The 21,961-nt window shown below is 39.5% G+C and overlaps 1 protein-coding gene across 1 annotated transcript in view; it reads left to right on the top strand.

Moving 5' to 3' along the window:
* Positions 1-21,961, top strand: part of Ube2u (ubiquitin conjugating enzyme E2 U) — a 64,487-nt gene that overhangs the window by 24,655 nt on the left and 17,871 nt on the right. The window contains exons 5-6 of the mRNA XM_017797624.1: positions 5,185-5,230; positions 16,212-16,300. Coding sequence (XP_017653113.1) covers positions 5,185-5,230; positions 16,212-16,300 — 135 coding nt within the window. The remainder of the gene's footprint in view (positions 1-5,184; positions 5,231-16,211; positions 16,301-21,961) is intronic.

Genomic DNA, 21,961 nt, shown 5'->3' with positions numbered 1-21,961 from the left:
ATTCTGGTTATTAAACCTCTGTCGGATGTGTCGCTGGTGAAGATTTTCTCCCATTCTGTGGGTTTTCTGTTTGCTTCCTGGTTGCCACTTTGATGTACAGAAGCTTTTTAGTTTAATGAGGTCCCACTTGTTGATTGCTGACCCTTATTCCTGAGCAACTTCTGTCCAATTTAGAAAATCCTTTCCTACACCTATATCTTGTCAGTTACTGTCAATATTTTCTTCTAATAGTTTCAGGGTTTCCAGTTTCACATTGAGGTCTTTGATCCATTTGGAGTTGACTTTTGTGCAAGATGAATGATAAGGTTCTAGTTTCATTCTTTGATAGATGGAGATCCAGTTTTGCCAGCACCATTTGCTGAAGATGCTCTTTCCTCCATTGTGTGTTCTTGGCACCTTTGTCAAATATCAGGTGGTTGAAATTGCATGTACTCAGGTTTGGCTCTTTAGTGACATTCCATTGATCTATGTGTCTATTTTTGTGCCAGTACCATGCTGTTTTTAAGACTATAGCTCTGTAGTATACTTTGAGATCTGGTATAGCAATCCCCCCAGTGTTGCTCTTTGTGCTCAGGGCTGCTTTGGCTATCTGGGGTCTTTTGTGTTTCCATACAAATTTAAGGATTTTTTTCTAGTTCTGTGAAGTATGTCATGGGGATTTTGATTGGGATTGCATTGAATCTATATATTGTTTTGGTAAGATGGTCATTTTCACAATATTAATTCTTCTAATCCAGAGCATGGGAGGGGTCTTTTCATCTCCTGGTGTCCTCCTCAATCTCTTTATAACGATTTAAAATTTTCATTGTAGAGATCTTTGATGTCTATGGTCAGATTTATTCCAAGATATTTTATTTTATTTGCAGCTATTGTGAATGGGAGCAGGTCCCTGTGTTCTTTCTCGAATTGCTTGTTATTGGTATATAGAAAGGCTACTGATTTTTGTAGATTGGTTTTATAACCTGCCACTGTACTGAAAGTGTTGTTCAGTTATAGGAGTTTTCTGATGGAACTTTCAGGATCCCTTAGGTATAGTATCATATCATTTGCAAAAAATGATAGTTTGACTTCTTCTTGTCCAATTAGTACTCCTTTAATTCCCTTCTCCTGTCTTATTGGTCTAGCAAAAGTTCAGGCACTATGTTGAAAAGGAGCAGAGATAGTGGACATCCTCTGGTTCCTGATTATAATGGGAATGCTTCTAGTTTTTCTCCATTTAGAATGATGTTGGCTGTGGGTTGGTTGTATATAGCTTTAATTATGTTGAGGCATGTTCCCTCCAGTCCATTTCCCTCTAGGACTTTGAACATAAATGCATGCTGAATTTTGTCAAAAGCCTTTTCTACATCTATTAAAATGACGATGTGTTTTTGTTTTTGTTTTTGTCTTTGAGTCAGTTTATATGATTAATGACATTTATTGACTTGCATATGTTGGACCATCCCTGCATCTCTGGAATAAAGCCTATTTGAATGCCACAGTGAATGATATTTTTGATGTACATTTGTATGCAGTTTGCAAGTATTTTGTTGAGAATTTTTGTATCTATGTTCATTAAGGATATGGGTCTATAGTTTTCTTTTTTGGCTTGTCTTTACCTAGTTTGGGTATTAGAGTGATATTACTTCATAGAAGGAATTTGAGAGTTCGCCCTCTGTTTCTATTGTTTTGAATAATTTAAGTAGTATTGGTTGGAGGTCTTCTTTAAATGTCTGGCAGGATTCTGCTGTAAATCCATCTGGGCCTGGGTTTTTATTACTGTTTCGATTTCCTTATATGGTATGGGTCTATTTAAACTGTTGATCTCTTCTTGTTTTAACTTTGGTGGTTCCCATGATTTTAAATATCCATCCATTTCTTTTAGATTTTCAAATTTAGTAGTATACAGGTTTTTAAAATACTCCCTTATAATGATCTGGATCTTCTGGGTGTCTATTGTGATGTTTCCCTTTCCATTTCTGATTTTGTTGATTTGGATTTACTCTTTCTTTCTTATGGTTAACTGGGCTAGGGGTCTGTCTATCTTGTTTAGCTTTTCAAAGAACCAGCTCTTAGATTCATTGATTATTTGTATTGTTTTCTTTGTTACTATTTCATTAATTTCTGCTCTGATTTTTGTTATTTCTTCTCCTGGGTTTGGGTTTCATTTGTTCTTGCCTTCCCAGTGTCTTGAGTTGCAGTGTTAGGTCATTTGTTTGGACTCTTTCTGACTTTTTAATGTAGGCACTTAGAGTGATAAACTTCCCTCTTAAGACTGCTTTCAACATGTCCCATAGGTTGTGTTGTGTTGTATTGTCCTTATCTATTTGGAATTCTAAATGCTTCTTATGTTTGGATGTCTGTTTCTTTCTCAAGTTTTGGTAAATTTCCTGTTATCGTTTCTTTGAACACTATGCCTTCAGTGTTTAATCTCAGCTCCTTCTTCTACCCTTCAGATTCTTAGGTTTTATCTTTTTTGAACTTCATTTTATTTTTTATTACGTGTGTGCACATATGTGTGTGCAGTACAGGCATGCACGTGCCACTGTGCATATATGGAGATGAGAGGACAACTTTTTGGACTCATTTCTCTCCTTCCATCTTTACATAGGTGCTGGGGATCAAACTCAGGTCACTAGGCTTGTGCAGGGAACACCTTTAATCTTGGAGCCTGCTCACTGGCCTAGTCTTTTGTCTCCTGACTATGTTCCTGGATGTTGTGGTCATACTTAATTTTTCCTCCCTCATTGATACTTTCCTTATTAATACAGTAGTTCATCAATTGGCCTCTGTCCCTATAATCTTTCTCCTGCTTGTTCAAGTCTATTTATGGGATTTCCACTGTGTTTTTTGTTCAATTAACTGAGTTTCTCATTTCAAAAATTTCTATTTTTAAAATAATCTCAGCTTCTTTGCTGAATTTCCCCATGTTACTGACTTTTTCTTTTTTTAATAGTTTTTTAAAAAAATGTGTATGAGTGTATTACCTACATGTATGTAAGTGCACCCATGGTATGCAATGCCTGCGGAGGTCAGAAGAAGGCACTGGATTCCCCGGGAACTGGAGTTATGGAGAGCTGTTAGCCGCCATGTAGGTGCTGGAAATCAAACCCAGGTCCTGTGCAAGAGCAGCCAGTGCTCTTAGCTGCTGAGCCATCTCTCCAGCCCTGACTTTTTCATCTATATGGCTGATTTTTCATGCAAATTTTTAACTCTGCCCTCTGTGCTGATGACTTATCTCTGTACTGTACTGATTTTGTTTGCCTATTTTTATCCTCTTTCAAGTCACTGGTCATTTTTACTATAGAACTTGTGAAATTTCCACCTGACATTTTTTTTTCTTATTTTGAATATCCCACTTCACTGGCTCTCAAAGGAGCAGTCTCTAGTCTGCCACTTACCAGGAAATATTCAGTATTATGCCTCCAGCCCCACCTCTCGTCTTTCCTGTGGCTCCTGTCTGCTTTTCCTTCCATTGAGCAGTTCTGTCATGGTGTGAGATGCCTCTTTGCCTCTGCCTCAGGGTTGGCTCCCTGCTTGAGTGTGCATATTCCTCATGATTGGTTTGCTGCCTTCATTTTGAGTGTGTTTTCCAAGAGCTTCCTAGTATCTGGAAGGGAGATCTTTATGACTGTGTGTGCCCCAAAATGGAGTTATTCTATGCTCATATGATCATGGTTTGTCTAAACTTCAGCTTGTAAATAATTTTGTGTAGGACATGTAAAAAACACTGCTATGCTCCCCTTCCTAATGCTGCTTTTAATTGAATGATGTTATTCTGATGTCCAGTTCTTCATATGTAATTCATTGTTTGTTTTTCTGGAGATCTAAAATCTTCTCTTTATTCACCATGATCTAGAGTTTCTTACCAATGTTTTTGGTGCAGTTTTTTGCCCCACTCCCCTCTGGTCATGTGTTTAATAAACTGCTGAAATTTCAGACTCTATTCATTCTGGTTCCAAGAAATCTTCTTAGGGGCTTTGTTTAGAATGTCTTTCCTGTCCATTTTCTCTGTTGTCTCTTTAGGTTCTCCTGTGATTTGGATGCTGGTTTGACTGTCTGATCCCCCAATTTTTAAAATGGATTTCCTCCTTTTATTCATCTCTGTTGCTGTTGTGGTGGTGGTTGTATATTCTGGGAGGTTTTTAGAAAAATGTGTTTCTGCTTTCTATTTTTTATCCTTATTTAGCTGTTTAGATTGTTGGTTTTGCTGAGATCATCTTTGCTCAAATGTCTAGTGATCTTTGACAGTTCATTCATGTGATAGAAATATGATGATTGATCTTATTAAGGCGATTGGAACTTCTGATACAGACTGCATTTGCTGATGACTTTGCTGCAGTGAGAACCTGGCCATTTGGTTAGGCTTGATTATTTCTCCTGAGAGAATGCAGTATTGTGAAGAAAGAGAGAAAGGGAGGAGGAAGTGGGGGGAGAGAAGGAGTGAGGGAAGGAGGGAGCGAGGGAAGGAGGAAGGAAGGCTCCCTGACGCTGAGACACGTGAGGTCTGGAACCTGGTTGTTTATCACGACTTGTTAGACTCCTTCCCTGTTTTCTGTCCCTTTTTTATATTCTCATTCTGGATCCTGACTCTCCCTGCTTTAGTTTCTCCAGATATTAAGCATCCCCCCTCCTGCCTGGGCAGGGGGATCCATTTGGTTCTAAAGGATGAAAGTAGTAAGTCTGAGTTTGTGCTGTGCATCAGGCCCCTCCTTTCAGAACTGGCTGGTGCTTTTGGTTCCTGAGCTGTTTCTCAAGTTCTGGAGTGCAAATCTGCTTGCTTTTTATTGGCCTTGCCACATCATGCAGTTAGGTTTCAAATTTCCAGGGCCTGCCAAGACAGTTACCACTTGACATCTGCTTTCCATCTTGAAAATTTTTCTTGTCATTTTTCTTTTGCTTCCTCAAAGTTTTATGCTACACTTTTTTTTTTTTTATTTTTGGTATTTTTGAGACACGGTCTCCCTGTAGCCCCAGCTGGCCTGGAACTCACTATGTAGACCAGGCTGGCCTTGAACTCACAGAGATCTGCCTGCCTCTGCCTCCCAAGTGCTGGGGTTAAAGGCGTGTGCCAGCACACCCGGCTTATGGTACACTTTTATTCCTTTACTGCTATTTTATTGAGGTTTTGGAAAGCATTCTCATAACGCCATATATTCAAACTTCAAGTAAACCAGAATCCTTATCTTTTTCTCTTTACCATAGGACATGGCAGCCTAGAGTTATCTGAAGACATACACACACGTATCAGGTAAGTTTTTCTTTATAGATGTCTGTGTCGATTTATAAACCAAAGCAAATACTGACTGAAACTCCTTATATGTTTTATAATTGAAATTTTATATTTTAAAAAGGTATATTAATTTGTTGTTATTAATAATGTATGAGGAGTTCATATATTACTACTGTATTTGAATCATTTCTGTCCTTTTCTCTCTTCCCTCCAATTCTTCCCACATCCCCACCACTCCTTCACAATTTCATGACCTATTCTTTGATTATTATTGTTGCATATACATAAATACATGTTATATATACTTATACATGTATATATATATATATAAACTCCGCTAAGTCCATTTAGTGGTGCTTGTATGTGTATGTGTTTAGGGTCGACTACTTGGGATTGGATAATCAGTGAAGAAGCTTGTCCCTATAAAAAACTGCTTCTCTCCTTCACCAGCCGTTGATTGCCTGTAGCTTTTCATCTAGAGATGACGAGATCTTGTGAAATTTCCCCTGTCCACATTGGCCTGCCAGGTGTTGCTGTCCCTATGCAGGCCTTGTTTAGGCAACCATATTGAGATGTCATGGGTTCAGCATCCCTGTAATGTCTGGAAGACACTGTTTAGTAGCAAGTGTCCCGGTCCTCTGGCTCTTACAATCTTTCCACACACCCTTTCATTTTTTTATTTGTTTGTTTCTTTTATATGTATGAGTGTTTTGCCTGCGTGTATGTCAGTGTACATGTCATGAAGCCTGTGGAGACCAGAGAGGGCATTCAATATCATGCACATGGAATTTGGATGGTTGGTTGTTACCCGTGTCTTCTGCAATGTTCCCTGAGCCTTAGGTATAGGGGCTGCATTGCAGATGTATCAATTGGATACCTTTGTAGAATTTTTGTAATAGTCTCCATCTGTTGCAAAAAGAAATTCTTTGATGAGTGGTGAAAGCTATGCTTTTCTGTGTGATACAAGTATTTAGAATGCAGTTAGAAATTATATTTGTTTAGGAAACTGGCAGTAGTTCTCTCCCAGGTCTATGACCTCTCCAGCCATGGATGTCTACATTTACAGTAGCAGCCAAGAATTCCCTCTTATTGAGTAGGCCTTAAGTTCAATTAGATAGCTATTGGTAACCCCCCAAGATAAAAGTGCCACTATTTCACCCTTAGGGATTCTTTTTTACTGTGCTAGTCATTGCTGTGGTTCATACATAGGCTTTACAGTGGGGCAGAACTATTGATTGCTTTTCTCCCTTGGCAGCTTACATAGTACCTTCTGATACTATGAAAGCCGATTGTCAGGGAGGAGGTTTCCAGCTTGACTGCTCTAACTAAGTACTGTGTCTGAAGTATGTGGTGTCTTTAGCAATAGGGTCTTATCTTCAAATTCTGGTAGGAAATCAAGGGTGATGGGACTAGCTTACATTGTTTTGGGAGTCTCTTGAACTACCCTAACAAATAGTTAGGTTTCCTTTGTCTGGCACTGGGAATTTTGTTAGTTTTTGGCCACATACACACACACACACACACACACACACACAAGCATGCACATTTATGTATGTATTTTTAAGTAAGCTCATAAAATAGTGCATTTCCTATGGCTTTTGCAGACACTTTTAGTATTATTTTTCTCTCCTTTATTCCCCTCCCTCCCCAGTTACAGTCCTCCATTTTTCCTGTGCCCCCTTGACAACACCTGTATTCTACTATCCCCCTCTCTAGAGCTCCTTCTCCATTCCCCTCCCCATGGTCCCTTTCCACTCTTCTGGTTTCTTCAGTTACTTCAGGTTATACACTCACATCTAAAGATTCAGAGCTAGGATCCACATGCAGAGAGAGAACATGCAGTGTTTACCTTTCTGGGTCTGGGTTGCCTCACTCAGTAATGTTTTCCAGTTCTATCCATCTGCCTGCAAATTTCATAATTTCATTTTTCTTTACAGCTAAATGGGACTCCATTGTGTATATGCACTATGTTTCCATCATTTATCCACTGAAGGACATTTAGGCTGTTTCCATTTCCTAGATATTGTGAAAAGAGCAGCAGAGAACATGGTTGAGCAAGTAGCTCTGTCATAGGATTTTGAGTCCTTTGAGCATATGCCAAGGAGTGGTATAGCGGGGCCACATGGTAGATCTACGTTCAGGTTTTGAGAAGTATCCACACTGATTTGTATAGTGGCTGCACCAATTTGCAATCCCACCAGCAGCACATAAGGGTAAAAGATTTACTACTTTTAATCTTTATTTATGTGTACATGGAGGCCAGAAAAGTGTGTCAAATCCCTTGGAGCTGGAGTTACAGGTGGTTGTGAGCCACTCAGTGTGTTCTGGGAAGCGAACTCGGGTCCTCTAAAAGAGCATCAAGCGTTCTTCACTGCTGAGCCGTCTCTCTAGCCCCAAATTATACATATTTTTTAATTTAGAAAATGAATTAAGTATTTTTCTCTTACATAAAATGTTTTTAGGAGGAGTAGAAAATTATTGAATACTTTCTACTGAATCTAAATTAAATGACTTTTAATGAACTGGCATTTCCTTTTGTTGTTCAACAAAAGGAAAAATGGAAAAAAAAAATCTGTTATCAATAAAGGAAGCACAAACTTTGGGCATTTTAAGAGAAGATAAGGTTAACCTTGTCTCAGAATATGGAGAACCATTGCATCTTTTTTTCTTTTTAATAATTTTTGTTTGAAATTATGTGTATATGTGTGGATATATGCACGTGTGCAGTGCCCATGGAGGCCAGAGAGGGCGTCAGAACCCCTGGAGCTGGAGCCACAGGAAGTTGTGAGCCACCTGCTCTTGAAGAGCATCAAGCACTCTTAACTGCTGGACCATCTCCCCAGCCCTCGTTGTATCTTTTAAGAGATAACCCGGCAATGTGGCATCAATTTGGCTTTGAGCACCCGGGCAAGATGTGGGTCTAGAGTCTTAGCTTCTGCAGCATTTACTTTCTTGAGCTTTATCTGTACATAGCTAATTATCTAGTGTTGAAATGGCACTTGACTTAGTTCAGGTCTCCATGACTGTCATTGTATAAAAGACAAATCAAAATCCGGCAACTTAAGTGGCTTCTGTTTATGAAGCAGTGCTGAAAACATACAGAAAGATAAAGACTCTCATGAAGTCCAGTTGGTTGGGACTCAGTGAGGGCATTGCTGCCCACTTGGTGTGTGTGCTGCAAAGCGCCTTAACACTCGGCACAGAATGTACTGTGATCAATAGCTGTCTGGTGCATAAGTGCTATTTTATCATCTGTAAAACATTAACGTCCCTCAGATACCAAAAGTGATACAACTCTATGCTGTCCATAAAGACACAGTGCCAGCATTAGCTAACAAGTCAGTAGAACTGATCAGAAGACTATCTCTGATCCTAGTCTCAGTAGGTCCTCTGCACCAGTGTTTTTACGTGGGTTCCAGGGATCAGACACAGATCATCAGGCTTGCACAATCACATCAAGCGTTTTTACTTACTAAGCCATTTTGCCAGCCCCCACTTTTTAGTTTTTAGAGAGTGCATTCACAGTGAGGTTTTACAGAGATTCAGAAACACTGTTTTTAACACTGTGACACTCTAACTCCATAGACTTGGAGCTTAGCATTATTTCATGAGCAGGAGGAAAAGGTCTGGCTGTAGAAATGTGTTCCAAATACACAGCCTCTGAATACAAAAAGCATAGCCAAACTCAGACAAAGTCTGATGAACTGGGTGGAACATAAGCAGGCAAATTCAGTTGATATTTAGTTTGTGCTAGTCACCTGGGATCTTTGCATATGTGTAGAATACCACTTAACCAGTTATGGGGTCAGGCTTTTAGCCCCTGGGAGAGCAGGTACTTTATTCCTGTTTTTTTAATGCATTTGTGGGGCTGGGGAGATGTCTCAGTGGTAAGGACCTGGGTCTGATTACCAGCACACACAGCAACTAACAACTCTACGTAACTCCAGTTCCAAGGAATCTGACGCCTTCTTCTGACCTCCATGGACACTGCACAACATGGGTGCACTTACACACATGTAGACAATACACTCATAAAATTAAAAAAAACTAAAAAACAAAATAAAGTAAAAGTAGTAAATAGTAAAAAAATAAAAGTAAATAACCTTTTCTGGTCATATTATTCTATAAAAAGGCACTATACCCCAGTGTTGGGGGTACACCCCTGAGTGAGATGTGACCCCTAACCTCATGAGACTCATGATGAAATCCTCTCTGCAGGAGAGAGACAGCAATGCTCTCTGTCAGTCCTACGGGATCAATTTTGGGAGCATCTTCCACCAGATGCCCAGGGCCATAGGGTAAATGTTGGTAACTTGGCTAAGGAAGAATTTGAGGAATGGTAAGGTCAGGCAATGAGCAATATTGAGCAGAAACTTCTTCCCCTATGGCTTTTTTCTATTTTTTTAATAGGCTTCCTTTAGAAGAATTTTTTTTTTACCAAGTCAGTGATCTCTAAAACCACCTCTAATAAGTGTAATCTAGTGTCTTATAAAGCTATGCCTATTTGTTGGTGAATTGTAGACGTACAATATAACGAGTATGATGGCAGAAGTAAGCTCAAGATGCTCAGAGAAGGTTTAGAAAGAGGTAAGTCTTGACAGGGTATGGAAAGGTGCATATAGAGTTCTGCTTCCAAGGAGCAGCTGAGGCTGGAGGTGATTGCTAAAGACAGATCAGGAACTCACCTACTGGGGAGCAAGTTTTTCTTAGCAAAAGCAACAGCACATGCAAAAGCATGGTGATGTGAGAAAGCATATGCCCCACAGCCTGCTAGACAGTAGTTCCTGCTTATCCACAGGTAGTACATTCCAAAACCCCCAGTGGATGTTAAAATTACAGATCATATCAAACTATATGTACTTTTCCCCTATACAACTGTGTTAGTTACTTGTCTTGTTGCTATGACAAAGATGCAAATAAAGGGAGACTATTCGAAATAGATCAACATTCTTTTTTTGGTCTTTTTGGAGACAGAGTCTCCCTGTAGCCCCAGCTGGCCTGGAACTTGCTTTGTAGACCAGGCTGGCTTTGAACTCACAGAGCTCCACCTGCCTCTGCCTCCCAAGTGCTGGGATCAAAGGCGTGCGCCACCATGCCCAGGGAACAGTCTATTTGGGCTCACGGTTTGAGGGTACAATTCTATCATGGTGGGGAAATGATGCTGGAAGGAGTTTGAAGCAGCTGGTCATGCTGCACCCACAATCAAGAAGCAGAACCATAAATGCTCAGCTTCCTTTTTCCTTTAAAAAAAATCTTTTCATTGTTTATTTTATTTGGAGGTGGGCATGCGTGTGCCACAGTGCTCATGCGGAAGTCAGAGAACAACTTGCAGAGTCAGTTCTCTCCTTCCACATGTGGGTTCTGGAATAGTACTCAGGTGATCAGGCTTGGCAGCAGGCACTGTTACTCGCTGAGCCATCTCACTGACATCCTTTCTCCTTTATATTCAGTACAGGACCCCAGCCCCAGGAGTGGTACTACCCACATTTAGGGTTTGTCTACCTCAATTAACCTAATCTAGAAAATCTCTTACAGACTTCCCCAGGGATATGTTTCCATGTGATTCTAAATCCTGTCAACTTGACAAGATTAACCACCACAATATCCATATGATAACGTTTAATTTATAAGTTAAGCACAGTAGGAGATTGGCGGTAGTAAGTAATATTAAACAGACGATTATGAAAGCATAGAATAAAAGTTGTGTGAATGTAGTATCTCTCTATCTCTCTGTGTCTCACTCAGACTGTACTCATTCTTCCTGTCATGATGAGATGACAGAATGCCAACAGGCTAAGATGAGGTAAGATGAGTGACACAGGACTGTGACATAGCACTAACACAATTGTACACCATCTGACAACTGCAATGCTGTTAGGTGCCTAATGGCCAGGTAGTGCATTGAGCACAGACACTCTGGACAAGGAGATGACTCAATTTCTGGGCAGTACAGCCAAATGGCACAAGATTTCACCCCGCTACTCAAACTGTGTGCCATTTAAAACTTATGGATTTTTTTCTGGAATTTTCCATTTAACATGTTTATATCATGACCAACCACAGGTAACTTTTATATTTAAATAAATATAAAAATTTTGAACACTAGTAAATTAATCTAGCAAAGATTCTAGGTACAAGATGATATTTAAATCAACTATATTTTTATGTACACACAGTTAATAAATAGAAATGAAAAATGTTTTTGAGACAAAGTTATATATATTTTGTTACATTTTGATGCTGCTATAAATGGCATTTAAACCTTTTTATTTTGGTGGCATACACCCGTAACCCCAATGCTGAGAGTCTTAACTATTTAGCCCCCAGCACTGGGAGTCTTAACTACTTATCCCCAGGCCACCAAAATGAAAAGTTTTAAATGCCATTTATGGCAGCATCAAAATGTAACAAAAGATAGACAAGTCATCTGTACTAAAACCCACAATATTTCTGAAAGAAAATGTAAAAAATACAAAGAAGAAAAATACTCAGTTTGTTACTTAGGAAAAATACCATGTTATTAGAATGTTAATCCTTCCCTACTCATTTTAAAAAAAAAAAAAAAAAAAAAAAAAAAAAAAGACTGTCAGTTGTTTATCTCCCAGAACCTTATAAGCTGGCTCTAAAATGTATCTAGAAGTATAAGGAGCTGGAATGTCAAGGCAGTCAAGACGCGCGTGTGTGTGTGTGTGTGTGTGTGTGTGTGTGTGTGTGTGCCTGCCTCTGTATGCACCCATGCACATGCATGTTGAGGCTACAGGAGAACATTAGGTGTCCTGCTCTTTCAGCCTTCATCCTATCCCCTTCAGACAAGGTCTCTCACTGAACCTAGAGTCTGACATTGTTTGGCGACTAGGCTGGCTGGCTAACAAGCACCACCCATCCTCTTGTCTCTAAGCTCTTCCCCCACCACAGTGATGATGTTACAGACTTGCACAATCATACCCAACTTTTATATGGGTGCTGAGGTGAGGACCAAACTCAGGTCCTCTTGCTTGTGAAGTAAGTGCTCTTATCCACTAAGCCATCTCCCTGATCATTTAATTTTTGTAATACAGGTTGTTATCTATGAAATAAGCATGCCGCCCAGAGTCATGAGTCAGGCTGACATTTAGAACTGGGCATCCACATGATGGGGGAAAGGTACTAAAAGTATTGCAGTGGCAATGCCCTAGGTGTACCCAAGGCAAACCACACACAATCTTTTTACTGAACCCAAACTTTGATTAGTTGTGCGGTAGCACATAGAAGGAAAAATAATCTCTAAATAGAAAATCTTGCACAGAAACTGAAGTGCAGTATTATGGGATGTTCAAGATCTGCAGGAAATTCCAAGTGATGGCATCTCTAGAGAGAGACTAGCAGGAGGAAAGACTGCACATGGCCAGATGGTGGAGAGCCTCAGGTTTCAGTCAAAGGTGTTTAGACTTCATCCTCTAGAATTAGCTGACAGATTTCATTACCCAGCAGAAGCATCACCTTCCCTAGAATAGGGAGAGCCGAAGGGTAGAAAGGCAATTAGGAGGCTGTCTGGAGTTAGCAAAGAGGAATGATGAGGTACTCCTGGAAGGCTACAGAGAAGACCAGCGACACTGGGTGCTGAAGAAGTGCTAACTTGGCTCTTCTCACATAGGATTTCATCAAACACTTGCAGTCACCACTTGAGAAAGTTCTAAGTGTAGAAAGGTTAGGCAACACTCAGTCACACAGGCCCCTGATTCCAGACCCTGCACTCAACCATGATGCGAAGAGCTAATTGATGGTAGAGGGGAAGGTGCCAACCAGACAGTTTGAGCTGAACGTTGCTTCCATTAACCGGCACTCCTGTTATTTCCTTCTTCCGGTTAATGAGCCTGTCTTTTTTTCCCTCACTGGCTCCTTTTAAGTTGGTGTCTGGTCTTTCTTTTCTAAACACTGTTTTGGAGGTTGTTTTCCCTAATGGCTTCATCTGTCAACCTTTATGTTGACTTGACCGAAATCTCTCTTTTCCATTTCAAGTTTCTCAGTCAGGTCCCTAAAGGTCACTTTGGCTTATCTGTCATATCATCACCTAAGGCCATGTCTGAAATTAAACTCATATTTTACTTCAGTTCCACTTGATGGTTTCTATTAATAGAAAAACTAGTCTTCTGGGCTTTAGAAAAGTATTTGACCCCGACATTCCTCCACCTTTCATGTGTTAGGTAACCAGTCAGACCTATTCTTTAGCATTATCCTGGTTTCGCCTCTGCTGCCGCCTCCTTTACTCCCCCCACCCCAACTCAGTCAGCCCACGGACTCAATTACTGCATTGGTTTCCTAACTGAATTTGTTTTCTGTTTTCTAAGTGGCCCTGCATTTAGTCTCCCTTACAGAACTCACCTGGTTTACTACTCCCTGAGAAAACCCTTGCTCAGTTTCCTCATTGACTAGTCTATTCAAGAATTACTGATAGCTCTCCATTCTGCCTGCTTGTGAAGATCCTGCATCACTCGTTTCACTTGTGTGATAAAACTCCAGTTGCTCTAAACCACTGGACTCAAGTGTCTCATCCCTACCGTCCCTTCCTCTGACATCCTCCGTATACATACCATACTGTGCTCCACCTCCCACTGCCCCAAATGCGGCTGAGGCTGTTCCCCAAGTCCAGAATCCATCCTTCCTTTCTCCAGACATGTATTCCTAGTGACTCTGATGACTTTCAAGCAAAAGTTTTATCACTCCTCCAAATTCTTTCATTTATTGCCACTGCTAAAAAAGTGTCATATTCTCCAAATGTTAAACCATGCAACCTCTTGTTATGGTAATAGAGAAAGTCGTTCTATTCACTTGTTTGTCTGTGTGTGTGTGTGTGTGTGTGTGTGTGTGTGTACCCAGCAGAATAATAGCATTTAATGTAAAATTGTATCTCCTCCTTTTTCTTTTCCATTGCCATAATGTCAGTGATAATATTCAGTATATTCTTGGTATTAGTAGGAGTTATAAACACATACATTTTTATATTGTTGGTTTCCCTTGTTAGTGTCGCAGTCTGCCTATCTGAATAATAGTAAATACAGTTACTATTCTCTTCTTTTAAGGGACTATTTCTTTACAGAGCTGAAGCTGCAAATATTTAAGATATTCTGCTCTGTGTATTCAAGCTAACTAAAGTCATACCTTTTAGGGTAATATTTTTAATTATTCTAGAAGAAAGAAAAGAAATACCCTGAAGGCTAACAGTTTGAAATTGAACAGGACACCCTTGGGAAGGGAGAGGGTCACGGGTCACCCTCAAACAGACAAAAGACAATGAAGACGATTGTGCCTGAAGATGGTGTATTTTTTTTTCATGAGACAGTGTGCTGACAGTTTCCTTCCTCTTGGGTCATTGTTGTCTGCTAAACGATCTGTGACAGCAAACTGATCACAAGCTTTTTCATGCAGGAGATATAAGGCAGCTTTTCATTTTGTTACTGCCACAGCCAAATGCTGAATTTCACTGGCAAATTCGTGTTAGTTTAGTATAGCATTTTGTAGTGTGAAGCCTGGCGGCCACTCTGAAAGTAATAACAGTGATGAGTAATTGATCTTCATCCCTTTCGGAGTTCTATTTGAGTATGACTGGAAAAATAGTAACACATTTGAAAAATGTTAGTCTTAAAATTAGGTGTTTGAAATTGTTGTTTTAAGTCAAATGACTGCACAGACCCGTTTAAATATTACCTCATTAACTTCAGAATTGAGTCAAATATTTACTTTAAGGTTTTTACAATTTGCCCATAAAAATTAATATTAATAAATTTGTTTTAACTGAAAATTTGCTTTTTCTTTCAAAGCACAAAGAAGCTAAATTGGAAAACAAAATAAGGCATATTGTGTATGATGTTTAAGCATCTACTTAAGCCAGTTAGTTGGTGATTTCACATCTGAAAATTATCTCTAATGTTTAAGTTATAGAGTGGTGAATGTCCTCCAAGAATTTCCCATGGTAAAAATATTAATGAATATAGTCATTTAAAAGAGTGTTCTCAGGGCTGGAGAGATGGTGCAGCAGTTAAGAGCATTGCTCTTGCAGAGGACCTGGTTTCAATTTCCAGCACCCACATGGCAGCTACGAACCATTCTTAACTCCAGTTCCAGGGGAATCTGATGCCCTCTTCTGACCTCCATGGCATTGCACAACACAGGTGCACTCACATACATGCAGGCAATACACTCATACACATAAAATAAAAATAATAAATAATAAATAAAATAAAAAAGAGACTGCTCTCGCCTTCCCATTTGCTAGTTTACAATAATCTTTGCTTTCCTACTAGTAATATTAATAGAGAATAGTATAGGGAGTAGTAATATTAATAGAGAAGGAAAAATACAGGCAGGAGAATTAGAAAAGAGATGGGGTTTTTCCATTTTGATAATAGCCAGATTCTGTGTAAAAACCCATTCTGAGATCATTCCCCTATTAAGAAAAAAATTAAAGTAATCTTACTAAATTTGATATATATTTTAAGAAAATTGTTTCTTGTAGAATGAAAAGAATTATAAATGTGTTTCACATAAAGTTCTTTTTAATTATTCAGCATTAAAGGCAAATACCTAAAACCTATAGTTTTAAAAATATACACAATGATGTACATTTATATTTATTATTGAAAGATAAGTTGGACAGATTTTCTTTCCTGTAAAGTATATTTATCAGTGGTGAAATTAATGTGTTTGATTTATTTATTAAATGTGTGATGCTTAAAAATGCATGTTAGAAGCAAGACATGGTGGTTCATGCCTGTAATCACACATGGGAAACAGAGGCAAGCGGATTTCCAATTCAAGACCAGCCTGGGCTACAAAATGAGATCAAGTTCTGCCTGGGACACAAAATGGAACACTATCTTTAAAGAAAGAAAAAGAGAAAAAGTATTAGAATTTGCAAATCAGCCTGATTATTAGGCATGATCTGAGCAGCCTACTGTAATAAGATAATTATAAAAACGAGTTTACCAATTGCATGTGGTCTGACTTTTCTTTATATTTTCAGAATAATTAAAACAATCTCATTTAACGACTACTACAAGACATGGTCTGGAATAGCCACGACAAAAACCACAGAACACTCCAGAAATTCATGTAAGCCGATCTAGCCTTATTCTGTCCTTTTGTTAACTATTTATCTGTTCAGTATTCTGTCTTACTTTCAAAGACTAATTGACACATATCTGCTATGCAAGAGCAATAAGCTTTTCTGTTGGCTCTCTATACTATTCATTCAACAACTATTAATTTAGTTCTTCTTTTGTGTAGAGTCCTACCCTGAAGTCTGTTTAAAAGCCAGAAGGAAGGATAGGCAATTGGAGGGATAAAAGATGAAGTTCTTAATCTTATGAGGTTTACTTAACTCCCTTCACCCCAGAAAGAAGGCTTCTCAGCAGGAGAACACTCAGTTCTAAACACAATTGTCCTCTAAGCCAGAGGATGTGTGAAAGGCAAATTCAGCCAGAAAACATGAGAGCTGAGAGCTGTTAAATTCTATCAGTCTAAGGGGAAATCAGCTAGGAACCATAAAGACAGAATAGGAGGAGCGGGACAACAACCTGGTTCTGTTTAGTTGGCTCTTTAGAGTACTATTTCATTATTTAACTCAAAGTAGGCCATCCAGTCTACACACACTTAAATGAAAATGTCCTGCTAACATAACAGAGTAAATTCTGAAGTTAGAAGGGACTTATGGTTTCCAGATTTGGTGATATCATGTTAATCCTTCATTTTCTTTCTCCTACATGAGTTATAGGACATACTACACCCATAATCTCTCTTCTTCCTTCCTGAATATTCTTCTACCTCTATCCTCAATGACAACTTCTTTCCACCCTCTCGCCCCAATCTCTCTGAAAGGCCTCGCCCACTGCTGTTTTTCATTAGCCAACGGTTGCTAAAACTGCATCTCCAATCAGTCCCCTTTTCTACGCTCACATGCATATTTGCAACTGTGCATTGAACTGCTCACCTGCATACAGTATAGCCATGTCAGTTAAGATATCCCAAAGCAAATTCACTCTCTAGCTCCTAAACCTGACCTTTCCCCTGTAGTCCCTCTTTTGGTTAATGGTACATCACCGGCTTTGGTTTGGGTTTTGTTTTCACCTAAGGATCCTAGAACAATTCTTTACCTCATAATCTTTCTCATTCTGTCTTCTTGATTTCTCTCTTGCAACATTATTGTGCTTCCACTCAACTCCCCCCTCTTAGATTTAAGGGTCTTGTTACACCATCTCATTGTGATGGTTCTCTACCTATGGCAAAAAGTAGCATTTACTTTTAGATTTAAGCTAGGGCAAAAAGTAGTGCTGAGCTTAAAAATACAAAAAAAAAAATAGTAACAGACAACCTTATGAAACTGTACGTTCTTTCAGGAAAGAAAATTAATTTCCCTGTGATTGTCCATTACCATGCTTACTCATAAATTAATGGTTGAAAATAATTCAGGGTGCATTATGATACATAGATTTTTAACAATGATATCTGTGTAAAGAATTTTATTTCTGACCTTAGTATGTGGCTGTTTCATTTCAAAGTTTGTGGAGGGTGCACCTTAGTCAGTTAGGTACATCTGAGTATCTGTAATGTAGGACGTGCCAAGGAACACAGATGTATTTCAGGGACAATAAACATTTGTTGCACAAACCCAACTTAAAGAGATATTAACTGACATACTCCAGTGACTAAGCATCAAAATCCTTCAACCAAAACCCAGATTGTTGCAGGAATGGCCACATGTAAACACATAAGGATATGTGGAAACTCCTAACTCCCAGGAAAAAGGTCGATAGAAGCCCATGTCAAAAACTTGAGACAGCCTGGGAATGATCACTTTGTAATAAAGACTAATTTAAAAATTGAAGGAAACGATGATGCTTAACTGATGGCAGTTCCTTCCCCCAAAGAGTTTGACTCCAACATCTTAAATTTTGCTGTTTCTCCATCTGTCACTAGCCCAGTCTATAACTCGTCCTTCTCTGTAAAGGCTGGTAATAGTTATGTATAGCACAAAAGTATTTCTGGGACTTTGAATCTAACACTTGATGGCAGATTTCACAATCCCCATGCCTCTTCTTCCTCTGGAGTTGTTATAAAAAGATTCCAAGAGCTTTCTTTCTATAATAACCAGCACTTGATTTAAAAACTTCAACGCAGACTTGACACGTGCTGCTAGCCATTTCATCTTTTGGTAGTTCAGATGGGTGAGGGCCAACACTTTTTTTTTAATGGTCTAATTTCCTGGCGCTAATAAAGATGAAGCTTTTAGATTACAGAATGTGTCTTCAATGATTCAGAATAAAAAAGAAACTTCTAATAACTTTATTTCTACAATAACATTCTTATCACTGGTAAGATTATTAAAATCTCTTGTGGGTTTTAAGAGCTTTATACTCTATGAATATAGAGTACTTGTATTTTGATTTGGATATTAACTCTTTTCTGTATCTTCGAGCCACAAATCTGTGATGGCTATTGATGCTGTAATGGTAGCAAGTGCATGCTTCCACTTTCAATAAACTATGTCCATATATAGTATACTTTAATAGCCCGAATTTATCATTCTTTTGTTCATTTATCCATACAATGTTTATTGAACACCTTAATATATGTTCACATAGCAGTACGTCTGCCTGTGAGCTAGGCATTGTAAAACCCTTTTTTTCAGGAGAGAAACCAAGACTGGAAGAAGCCAGAAAATTTAGCTAAGGTCACACATGCAGGGGAAACATATCACATAAAGATGGCAAATTCTGGGGCCCACATTACTAGGGTTTGTCCTTGCTCACCAAGTGCTAGCTGTGACATTGTTGAGTTTATTGTTCTCTGTGGCCCAGTTGCTTCATTTATAAAATGGGAATCATTGAAGCGCATATGTCATAGGGTTCAGAAACTTGGACCACACCCCTTGACTCTACATTTTCTTCCAATCCTGCTCTTATCCTTTCATAATACAACAGCATATTATCTCAGCATAATACGAGATTTACATTCAAATGATGAAGTATAAGCAATGTATTTATGAAATAAGTGTCATTTTCAGTCATAATCATTGGAAATCATATGGAGAAATGTACCAGTGACTGACTGTTCTCTACCCATCACTATAAAATGTCAAATGAAAGGTTTGGCAGAGAACGATGCTATGCATATGGTTGTAGGAACAGCCCTTTAACTGCAGAATATGATCTCCATACGGAAATGCTTATGTTAGAGGAAAAGAATTCCTGAGAGCAGTGTGCTGTGCAGCGCTGAGCATAAGCTTCCTGGTGCTTGCTTGCTGTCAGCAGGCAAACTAAACAGCCTCCAGCATCATGGGGTGCTTGCTCTCACCCCAGGAAACTTTTCATTCTTTGAGTCCTTGAGCAGCCGTAAGGACAAGTGTCTCCCAAATGTCCTTCGATGCAAGAGCCTGCTTCCGTCCCCATGCCTGTCAGCCTGACTGCTCATTTGAGCCACCCAAGGAGCTTGTAAAAAGTCCAATATGAAGGGCACACCCAGAGCAACCCAGCAGGGACCCTGGGAGTAGGACCAGGCACTGGTGGTTTCTCGAATGCCCCTGGTAACCACAATGTACAGTCACGGGTAAGCACAGCATGATGTCAGAAGTTAGCAGCTCTTTAGCCCTGTGCTAGTTTTGTGACATATAAGAAAATGAATCCAAGTTAGTTAGTTGGACCTCATCTCTCACTGCTATTAATGGGCAAAAATATTCCACCCTACTTTAAGGTACTCGGTGGTTTCATAAGACAGTGTATGAAAATAAAACATACTAAGGCAATTGTGTTCTCTGAATGTGATGGTCCCAACATAGGAGATGAGGAAATTTCGAATCAGCTTTGTAGATGTAGGACAGGAGGTATATCATTGTCAGAGGTGAGAGGACAGAGGCACGGCTCCGTTTTGCTACTCTCAGCGGCCTGAGGAGTTCTAGACTTTTAGGGACCTCAACTCAGGCCAAACCAGGATTTGTGGCTGAAACACTGAAAAGAATTTCAGGAATAGCCAGGAAATGATGAAGCAAAGTTGGAGATCCTGTTAAAGATAGTTTAATACGGGTGTAAGCATGAGCAGTAAGAAGAAAGGTGCTTATAAAGACAGACAAACCCAAATGGGGATACGTGTTTCCGAAGGGAGAGAGGAAGATCAAGTCCGACCCAATGGTGGGGCAGGCTCCTCAGAGGAGAGTCACAATTAACTGTCTCAGTATCAGCCATATGTACTGTTTTGGTAGCTCTTAAATTATGTCTCAAAAGGTTGCTATGAACTACTCCCCTTGTTTCTCATTTGATAAGTGAGATTGTAAGCTGGCTCTGGAGATGTCTGCAATGGGATCATAATCTGATAAGGGATGACCTGAAGCCATTAGGCCTGCACAAGGCGCTTAGGACATGTCCTTTCCCTGAAAATGCTGCTTCTGATGAGAGTCCTAGAAAACCATGCTTTCAGCAGGGAAGCGGGAAAGGCCTTAAAAGCTATTCATTGTGATTCAACTGAGTTCCAGGGTGAGGATCAACTCTCTCTTCTCATGTGCCTAAAATTTTCGCTGCCCTCCTAGCCTGCCTCATTGTGAGAAACCGGAGTAGCAAGGCACAGCGTCCTGGCTCTGCCTCTACTGATGCAAAAACAAACAATCCTGGGGTGGAAGCAGTGCCCTGTAATTTTCAAAAAGAGCTGCTGAGAAAGAAGAGCTGTCTTACGGATCCAGCAGAGGGGCTATTTTTCTACCACAGGCTACAAAACTGTCACAAAGGCAAGAGGGGAAAATGAAGAAGGAGCTTCGGCCTCCGGAGCTTGTGCTAAAATGTCACTGCCCTCCCTCTCTCTTTCTTTGTCTCTCTCCTGCCCTCATTTCTTCATTATTTTTTTTCCTAACCAGCATCATTCATTGAACATCTATATCTAGACAGTTGACTGTGTCTTGGGGACAAGAACATGTGTATTGTGGGTAAGCTTTTGAGGAGTTTGGAAGCAGGTGGTAGAAGACAGATAATGAGAAAACTCATAGAGATAAAATGAGACGTGTTAAAGTCTGTACAAAGAACGGTGGCCTTTTCATCTCTGAGATGAAAGCGGTAAAGCAAATGAGTCAATGATAAAAAAAGAAAATTAGCAACTACTCAAGACGGCCTGGTTTGTGATGCATTAGGAGGAAGATTGCTACTCACACAGAGTCAAGTACAAATGTCGGAAGGGCAATTTCCAAGGATGTAAGGAAAGATATGCCGTATCTTTAAATAGAAGCCTAGCAAAATGCTGTTTTATCCAAGCAAATTGAAGACTCTTGATGAGAAGACAGTATTAGGCATTGCTGCATGTGTTTATAAGCTGGGTAGTGTAAAGGTACCTCTGCACACCCATTTTGCACGTACATGGCAAATGCTAAGAATTCCAGTAGTGTTCCTTACAATAACCACCTAAAAGAAAGATGATTCCTCACAAGAAACTCTGGAGGGCTAAGATTTGCCTCTTTAATGGAAAGGAGGATATACTCAATACCAATACATAGTATTAAGAAGGCCTGTACGAATATGTAGATGTGCACGCTCATGTATGTCTGGGTCAATAAAAACATTAAAGAGCATATAGGATACTGCTGGCGAAAAATCTAATGCAGAGCTTCTAGTCAGTTAAGTAGTTCAACTATAAACTCAGAACTATAAGGAACAGGTAGGTAAGTAAGAAGGTAGGTGATAGAGATAGGTAGATAGATAGATAGATAGATAGATAGATAGATAGATAGATAGAATGATA

Source organism: Nannospalax galili, unplaced genomic scaffold, assembly GCF_000622305.1.
Source record: "Nannospalax galili isolate Female #2095 unplaced genomic scaffold, S.galili_v1.0 scaffold553, whole genome shotgun sequence".
Lineage (NCBI taxonomy): Eukaryota > Metazoa > Chordata > Mammalia > Rodentia > Spalacidae > Nannospalax > Nannospalax galili.
Note: the sequence above shows the minus strand (reverse complement) of the source record. Positions and strands in the feature narration are given on the sequence as shown.